The sequence below is a fragment of the Callorhinchus milii genome, unplaced genomic scaffold (genome assembly GCF_018977255.1).
Source record: "Callorhinchus milii isolate IMCB2004 unplaced genomic scaffold, IMCB_Cmil_1.0 Scaffold2, whole genome shotgun sequence".
In the NCBI taxonomy this organism is placed as follows: Eukaryota; Metazoa; Chordata; class Chondrichthyes; order Chimaeriformes; family Callorhinchidae; genus Callorhinchus; species Callorhinchus milii.
Genome location: NW_024704743.1, coordinates 4,288,020 through 4,297,252, shown reverse-complemented (window position 1 = coordinate 4,297,252; position 9,233 = coordinate 4,288,020). Strand labels below are relative to the sequence as shown.

The 9,233-nt window shown below is 50.2% G+C and overlaps 1 protein-coding gene across 2 annotated transcripts in view; it reads left to right on the top strand.

Annotated features, from left to right (window-relative positions):
• The first annotated feature begins 1,085 nt into the window (after positions 1-1,085).
• Positions 1,086-9,233, top strand: part of wdr37 (WD repeat domain 37) — a 65,909-nt gene continuing 57,761 nt past the window's right edge. For both annotated transcript variants that reach the window (XM_042346300.1, XM_042346292.1), the window contains exons 1-2: positions 1,086-1,150; positions 8,915-9,091. In XM_042346300.1, the coding sequence (XP_042202234.1) occupies positions 8,954-9,091 (138 nt within the window). In that variant the 5' untranslated portion in view covers positions 1,086-1,150; positions 8,915-8,953. The remainder of the gene's footprint in view (positions 1,151-8,914; positions 9,092-9,233) is intronic.

The window sequence follows — 9,233 nt, the reverse complement described above, 5'->3', positions numbered from 1 at the left end:
GGGTGTGTGTGTGTGTGTGTGACAGCCTGTGTCAGGGTGTGTGTGTGTGAGAGCCTGTGTCAGGGTGTGTGTGTGTGTGAGAGCCTGTGTCAGGGTGTGTGTGTGTGTGAGAGCCTGTGTCAGGGTGTGTGTGTGTGAGAGCCTGTGTCAGGGTGTGTGTCTCTGAGAGCCTGTGTCAGGGTGTGTGTGTGTGAGAGCCTGTGTCAGGGTGTGTGTGTGTGTGTGTGACAGCCTGTGTCAGGGTGTGTGTGTGTGAGAGCCTGTGTCAGGGTGTGTGTGTGTGAGAGCCTGTGTCAGGGTGTGTGTGTGTGAGAGCCTGTGTCAGGGTGTGTGTGTGTGTGTGAGAGCCTATGTCAGGGTGTGTGTGTGTGAGAGCCTGTGTCAGGGTGTGTGTCTCTGAGAGCCTGTGTCAGGGTGTGTGTGTGTGTGTGAGAGCCTGTGTCAGGGTGTGTGTGTGTGTGAGAGCCTGTGTCAGGGTGTGTGTGTGTGTGTGTGAGAGCCTGTGTCAGGGTGTGTGTGTGTGTGTGAGAGCCTGTGTCAGGGTGTGTGTCTCTGAGAGCCTGTGTCAGGGTGTGTGTGTGTGTGAGAGAGCCTGTGTCAGGGTGTGTCTCTGGGGTGTGTGGGGGGGGTTGGGGTGTGGGGGTGTGGGGGGTGTCAGTGTGGGGGGGGTTGGGGTGTGGGGGGGGTTGGGGTGTGGGGGTGTGGGGGGTGTCAGTGTGGGGGGGGGTTGGGGTGTGGGGGGGTTGGGATGTGGGGGGGGTTGGGGTGTGGGGGTGTGGGGGGGTTGGGGTGTGTGGGGGTTGGGTGTGGGGGGGGGTTGGGGTGTGGGGGGGTTGGGGTGGGGGGGGGGTTGGGGTGTGGGGGGGTTGGGGTGTGTGGGGGTTGGGGTGTGGGGGGGGGGTTGGGGTGTGGGGGGGTTGGGGTGGGGGGGGGGTTGGGGTGGGGGGGGTGTGGGGGGTGGGGTGTGGGGGTTGGGGTGTGGGGGGGGGGGTTTGGGGTGTGGGGGGGGGTTGGTGTGGGGGGACTGTTGAAGCTGCGGCTGCGCAGTCCAGGCCGGGGCCCCGCCCACCGTGTGACCTGTGGGGTCGCCGAGGCCCGGATGAGGCGGAGAGAGAGAGAGAGAGAGGAACATGTCGCCGTGACCACAGCGGTGAGACCCCCACACCACCTCCCACATACCCCCCCCCCACACACACACCCCCACATACCCCCCCCACCCCCACACCCACACACACACACCCCCACACACACCCCCCCCCCACACCCACACACACACACCCCACACCCACACACACCCCCCCCCCCCACACCACCCCCCCCCACCCTCCCACACACCACATACCCCCACACACCCCCCCCCCCCCACACCACCCCCCCCCCACACCCACACACACCCCCACATACCCCCCCCCACCCTCCCACACACCACATACCCCCACACACACACCCCCCCCCCACACCACCCCCCCCCCACACCCACACACACCCCCACATACCCCCCCCACCCTCCACACACCACATACCCCACACACACCCCCCCCCCCACACCACCCCCCCCCCACACCCACACCCCCCCCCCCCACACCACCCCCCCCCCACACCCACACACACCCCCACATACCCCCCCCACCCTCCCACACACCACATACCCCCACACACACCCCACCCCCCCCCACACACACACACAGCCCCGTCCACCCCCCCACGCACACCCCACACACACACCCCACACCCCCCCGCACATACCCCCCCACCCTCCCCAGCCCCCTCCACACACACACACACACGGTTAATGTCGGGGCGGTGGAGGCTCCCGGTAACAACAACGACAACAGTCAAACCTCGCGGCTGCCCCGCCCCGGGGGGGGGATTGGCCGGAGTGAGAGCGGTCAAACCGCTGCCCTCACCTCGGCCACAGCCTCTCAGGCCCCTCCCCCCCCCCCCACCCCCACCCCCCGCGGCACTGTGTGTCTGTGTATTTATGTCAGTGCCTGTGACTATGTGTGTCTGTGTGTGTATGTATGTGTGTGTATGTGTGTGTATGTCTGTGTGTGGACCTGTGTGTATGTGTATTATCTGTGGGTCTGTGCGTGTGTGTGTGTGTCTGTCTGTGTATTTATATCAGTGTCTGTGACTGTGTGTGTCTGTACGTCTGTGTGTGTGTTTGTGACTGTGTGTGTCTCTGTGTGTATGTGCGTGTGTGTCTGTGTGTATGTGTGTGTGTCTGTGCGCGCGTGTGTGTGTCTGTATGTTTATGTCTGTGTTTGTGACTGTGTGTGTCTGTATGTGTATATGTGCGTGTGTGTGCGCGTATGTGTCTGTGCGTGTGTCTGTATGTTTATGACTGTGTGTGCCTGTATGTATGTGTGTGTGTGTCTGCGTGTGTGTGTGTGTGTGCGTGTGCGTATGTGTCTGTGCGTGTGTGTGTCTGTGCGTTTATGTCTGTGTTTGTGACTCTGTGTGTGTGACTTTTCCCTATAAAACTGTGGCTCTGAATTCCCGCGCCCACAGCAATAGGGAGACTGCTTCTGCTGGTCTGCTGTTTTGTTTGCCACTTTGCATTTGCTGTCGCGCCTTATCGTGTCGTTGAGACGTCTCAAAGCGCTTCACAGAATATATTGCCAAGTGGATCGACTGTGTATTTTGTGGGCGAAACGCGGCAGCCAATTGCGCACAGAAGTGTCGTGGATTGAGGTTTTTTTTTTTTTTTTTTCGTTTCGGATGGCTTATAACCCCAGAAAGCGAACCCGCCAACCGACCAACAACTGGATTCCTACTTACCGCGAGCTAAATGGAGGGGGTGTGAAGGAAGGAAACTTGACTGAGGTTTCACCCTGTCCGGGGAATCGAACCTGGGTCCTCACGCTTGCGAGGTGCGCGCACTAACCACTACGCTGTGGGATGCCGTTCGTTATTAACTCGCTCCAAGCGGAGCTCGTAGGTTGGTTTGGAAGGTGTGTGGGGGGGGGGGGGGGGCGGCGGCTGGTGGGAGTTTTTTGTTTTTGAAAATAAAAGGAGCCTTCTACAATTTTCACCGCCCTCCTGTTCCAAAAGCAGTGGATCCAGACAGTTTATTTATGGTGGTTTTTGTTGCTTTTTACGATTCCTGAAGCCTATTTAATGCTTCCTGAAAGTAAAGATTGATTGGGGGGGGGGGAAGAGAGCCTTCTATTCCGTCTCTGTCCAACCTCTGCAGCCTTCCTCCTCTGCTCCCCTCCTCAAGTCCCCTGTTCCACTTTTGGTCAGGAACCTGTTAGGGCAGTTGATGCCATTTATATGATTTTGTGACCAAGCAGTGAATTTGCAAAACATTTGACTATATGTAGATGGAGTACTACAACAGCCACATAGTTTGACATTGACATAGCACCTTTCACATCGGGAAGATGTTTCAAATTGCTGTATACAGCTGGTTGGGAGCTTGGATGTTTGGGTGTGGGAAAGAGAGAACGGGAGAGGGGGAAGAGAAGGAAGGTTGCTGAAAGCACGTTTGAAAGGATTTGATGAGGTCGATGTTGATCGGCTGGTTCCAAGTGGTAGCGGGTCCAAAACAAAGGAGCATAACCATAAGCCAGTCAGTAGTAGATCTAAAAGGGAGTTTTAAGAGGAACTTTATGCAGAGAGTTTTATGAATTGAGAACTCACTGTCGGAAGCTGTGAGTAAAACAAAAAACTGACAACTCATTTGAGGAAACGGGATGAATACGTGAGGAGAGGGGAGCAGAGCGGAACAGGAGAGGATTTTTTTTTCGAAGGTTTGTGGAATATCAACCCCAGCGCAGACAAGTCGGGCTGAATAGCCTGACGCCACACCATTACGCACTGTCTAATTCTACGTAAATATTATTATTAAATAGCCTTGCTCACAATGCTGAGGCATCAGAGGATTACATAATGATTTGAGGAAACGTGTGCCTTTGCCATAGATCCCAAGCCCCAGGGGCAATAATCCATCCAAGGTTTTTAAGAAAAATTATTGGTCATTCCATCCACGGCTGTTTGTGGGACACCATTGGGCGCAGTTGGCTGCTGCGTTTTGCCCACACGCTACACAGTTGATTAACTTTACAGTATATCCTGTGAAGTGCTTTGAGACATTTCAATGACGTGATAAGGCGCTATATCAAATGCAAAGATTATTCTCATTAGATTATTATCTGTTCTGGAGCTAGTCCATATGGCCAGGATTTGGATAATAATAATAATCCTTCCATTTGATATCAAAATGAAGTGTCACCTCATCAGTTCCCTTGTCTAGATGGTGTTGAACTTGGGGTGGGTGGGGGCTGATGAGCATTCTCATTTATCAATCCTCTACAGTATTTGACTCACAAAAACTATCAGAGATTGACATCCGATACTGATCCTGAACACGTTTGCATGTTGAGGCTTTGGTTATTGTTGTTATCATTATTTTTCCATCTCCACTGAACCTTATTATGGGTTAATATCAAACCAATATAGGGGAGGTGACAATTGAACACTTTTCCAAAAAAAAAATTATGGGTTTGAGGGTATGATTTTTATTAACAATTTTCATTTTTGTGTCTTCGTAAGTTTCCAACTATGAACTTGTGACATCATTACACTACAGAACAGATTCACATTTGTTTTGTTGGTGAATTCACATTTGATCTAAAAGCTTTTAGATTGTTGGAGGAAAGGGAAATGGAGGTGTGGGCATGAACGAGAGTCTGAACAAGCAATTTGGATTCTTAACACAATGAAGGTACATGGAGGGAAGATGGTAGAGTTGGGGGTTCCGGAAGAGTGAGATCAAATGGGTTTTCTTCATTGCAAACCGATCCTGTGGGAGAACGTAGAATTAATAGAAATGCAGAAGGACATTTGGCCCATCGAGTCGGCGCTGGCTCTTTTGAAGAACAATATTTCGTTCGGCTTATTTAAAAAACGGAAAATTTAGAGGATGAGTGATCCGTGGCGTCGATTAAATACAGAAAGGCAAGAAAGGTCGTGACCGAGAAGCAAGTGAGCAAGAGGACAAAGTTTTTGCTGCACTGAAGCTGTGATTGAAGCAAAAGAAAAAAGCCTCAATGTATTCAAGGGGAAACTTGATGCAAACACGAGGGAGACGGGCATTGAGGGGTGGAGGAGTGGAGAAAAGAGTGGCAGGGGTTCGTGTGGAGACATAAAAGCTGCCGTAGTCTGGTTAGGCTTGTTTCCGAGCTATATATAATTCTACGACTTCTGTCCAGGAGTGTGAGTGAGCTGCTGGAATAGTCCCTCGATATTAAAGCAGTATTTAAATCTGAGATGCTTTGGTTGTGGCATTTGATCAGATTGAAGTGTGCAATTTGAGTTGGGTTCTGTAGTTGGAGATATGCCACTTACCAGCTGGCTGCATTGAATCACGAGAAACGTAATCTTGACCTGTCACCGTATGCGCACTTACCTGTGGGGTCCTGTAGCTCAGTGGTTAGAGCACTCGCCTCGCAAGCGAGAGACCTGGGTTCGATTCCGGGCAGGGGGCGAAACCATGGGCAAGTTTCCTTACCCCACACACCTGATGATAACCCCTCAAGGAAAAAAAACAATAATAATTTGGTCACTCAATCCGCGACTGTTTGTGGGACGCTGCTGTGCGCAATTGGCTGCCGCGTTTCGCCCACAAAACATAGTCAATTCACTTTACAGTATATTCTGTGAAGCGCTTTGAGACATCGAGACGGTGTGAAAAAGTGCTATATCAAATGCAAGGATTATTATGATTACCGGCTGCATTGAATTACACAAGCACAGGGTAGATTATTGATTTAAATCGGGTTTTATACTAGGTATTTACCTGCAACTCAGACTTTGTGGAAGTCATATGAAATCTTATGGTTCCGGCTGATACAACTTATGTGAGTTTTACTGTATAGCAATCAGTAGCCGCTGCCTCTAACGTGCATTATAGCTCTGCTAGATTTTCCTTCCCTTTATGTTTTAGCAGCATTTTGGAGAGTTCGATCTCTTCTTCCTCACCCGTCGAATGGTATCCTTGTCTTTTTTCTTGGTTTGCCAATTTCTCAGTGTCTGTTTTTGGTGTAATTTAAAAAAAAAGGCTCCTTTATTGCTGAAGGTGTTTTTGACTTTGTTTTTGTCACTTTTGTCACTTTGCTGTAGCCCTGTGTGTCCTCTTGTCTTACCCAAGTGACCGTTATTCACGTGAGTCATGTTCATAAATGTTGACAGGCTACGCAATTGAAGGCATTGCAACTGAGCCCAGTTCCGTTCACGAACGGCATCCACGCATACAGATGTGTTCCAGCAGATCTATTCCGGATTTTGTGAATATTGGAGCTGGGGAGACCAGAGAGGAGGGCATTTGAGTAGTCGTGGGAGTAGCTGACGAATGCACGGACGAGAGTTTCGGCTGCGTCTGTCTGGCACAATGTGGCGGAGGTGGAGGAAAGTGCGTGTGGGGTAGGGTAGGCAGCCTTAGAATGGTCGAGGTCTGTTTTGGCTTTGGTACCCTTTTCCAGGGGGTTGCTTCAATACCTTCTCAACGAGGCTTCATTTCAGTACTAGTAATTATGGTTCTCAGATTAGCCGTGTTCTCTTGAAAACCTGAAAACGCTGTTGAGGAGAACAGCAGCTAAGGGTTCATTCAAGTGTTTCAAGCATTAAAGAAAGCATTAAAGCGGTTTGGATGAAGAGGAAGCAGTGTTCCAAAAAATGTAATGTAAAATCCCGCAATACACATCGGCCTTTGCCTGTAATCTTCTGGTGGTGTAAAGTCAGCAAATTTGATTCACTTTGCCCTCAAATTAACAGACTCGGAGAAAACAACAACAACAAGATTCCATTTATAGAGCGCCTTTCGCGTCGGGAGGACGTCCCAAGGCGCTGTACAGTTGGGTCAGGACCCGAGCCTTGGGGGGAAATGGTCAGGGTGAGGGGAGGGGGTAGAGAGTCGAGAGGGGAGCTGAAGGCACGGTCGAAGAGAAAGGTCTTGAGACCGGCCTTGAAGGAGGAAAGGGAGGACGCAAGGCGAAGCAGCGCAAGCCCCAAGGACAAATGGTAATATAGGAAATTGCATTCTCACTTTTTGAATAGCGTACAAGCTGTGATTGCAAGGCGATGGATGGATGAGTTCAATTGTTTATTTTTATAATTGTGATTAACCTTGCTACGGTAAACGTCTTTAAGTCAGTGTCATGCGTTCTCGAAGTTAGAACAAAGTGCTCTTGTTCCGAGTTATTTCTGAGCTCTTTGAAATACTACGGATTATGACAAGGCGCCCCTGCGGCGAGGGGGCAGGAGGTGGTATGGGGAAAGTGACCACGATTTGCTATAATCTCTCAGTGGATTTCGTATTCTCCTACGTTAAACTTTAATTTGCCATCTGTCTGCCCATTCTGCTGGCATGTATGTCATCCCGCATTCTTCTGCAATCCCCTTCACTGCTTAACCCCCCCTACCACCCCCCCCCCCCCCCCCCGGCCGCCTACATGTGTTGTCATCTGTAAATTTTCGACACCACATCTACACCTGGATCCAGAGATTGACTGGCACTCCCTGCTGAATGATGTCTGCCAGAAGCCTCGTGGATGTCAAAGGAGAACTCTGTGGATGTTGTCAATTGCAGCTCAGAATCTGTGCTCACGAATGAGAAATTGTAGTATATTGGTTGGCGAGTTGGCCTCGCAAGCGAGAGACCCCGGGATCGATTCCTGGGCAGGGCGAAACCTTAGGCGAGTTTCCTTATCCCACATGTAGTTTTTACCCAGCGGTAAATAGGAACCAAATTGTTTGTCGCTTTCCGGGGGTAATCTCTTTAAAAAAAAAAAAAATTTTGGCCACTCAATCCACGACTGCTGTCCTGTTTCACCCACAAAATACACAGTCAGTCCACTTTACTGTATATATTTTGAAGCGCTTTTAGATGTCTCGACGACATGACAAGATGCTGTATCAAATGCGAAGATTATTATTCTTACTCCCAAGGGCTGTGGAACCGTAGTTTGACATAAGTTGAGCATTCTTTTAACTGGAGAAAACTGGAGGAAAGTTGTAAACTTTTTGGTGTGTTAAATGCTGTTATCTCACGTAATGATAAATCGCTACAACTTACACTTTAAAGTCCTTCAAGCAGCATTAATCACCTTAAAGTGATTACCTGATATTCTTGAGAGCCGGTGGCATGGAGAGGAAAGATGGGAGCGTTAGTCCTGTTGACCAAATTCGCAATGGAAGATGTTTTTAAAAGAACTTTTGAAGGCAGGGAGAAAGAAAGCAAGGGGAAGAGATTTCAAAAATTAGTCCCAGACAATCAAGTTATACTGGTTAATTAAGTAGCCAGCATTACTTGATTGTCTGGGACTAATTTTAATTAATTAGTTAATGGTGGAACGGTGAAAAGAGAAATGCAGGAATAAGAATTAGACCAAAATTGGAGGATATGGGCAGGACGAGGTTTGGAAGAGATCTGGGGTAAGACAGTGAAGGGATTTGAAGGTCAAGGCAGGGATCGGTGGTGGGCAGGGGCACCAGCGCAGGTCCGCAGGACCTGGAGATCCACCATAAACAGACACTCCGGATCTGTGTCCTGACTGCGGGGCTACAAGGAGCTTCACCACCTCTTGCCTCTCAGGGCATCAGACACAGACGGAGACACAGACAGAGAGAGAGAGAGAGACACATACGCTCACAGGTACAGAGAGACACATTTTCAGAGAGAAAGGAGTCGTGGTTGAAGAGGAAAGTCTTCAGGTGCGATCTAACGATGGAACAAAGAGGGGACAAGGCTCGAGAGGTTATGCCAGGGATTTCTGGAGGTTAGGGGTATAGTGGAGCGGTGGGGTCGAGGGACAGCCGTGACATAGGTGTGAATGTTAGTGAGCCGTTACCGACCTGGGATTACCTGTATTATCCTAACGTTTTGTTTTGAAAAAATCTTATGTTTTCCCAGTCCTTTTAGGAGGCCAGGTGAACAGTTCACCAGGAAGTGATGCCTGTAGAAAGTGGAAATAGTGCAGCTGCACGGCAGGTGAAACAGAAACGCAAATCTCACACTCTCTCCATTCGTCGAACCAACAGCACTGAGCAGGATCGTGTCGCTTTACCACGCGAGATGCTGGAAGGACAGGTACTGTCAATGTAAACTTGCGGCTTATGATGATGGTGCTTGTCGGCCTCCCCAACTCTTCCCTCCACAGATCATCCAGAACTCTGCAGCCCGTATCCTCTCCCGCACCAGGCTCCGCGACTCTTATCGCCCCCACCCTCGC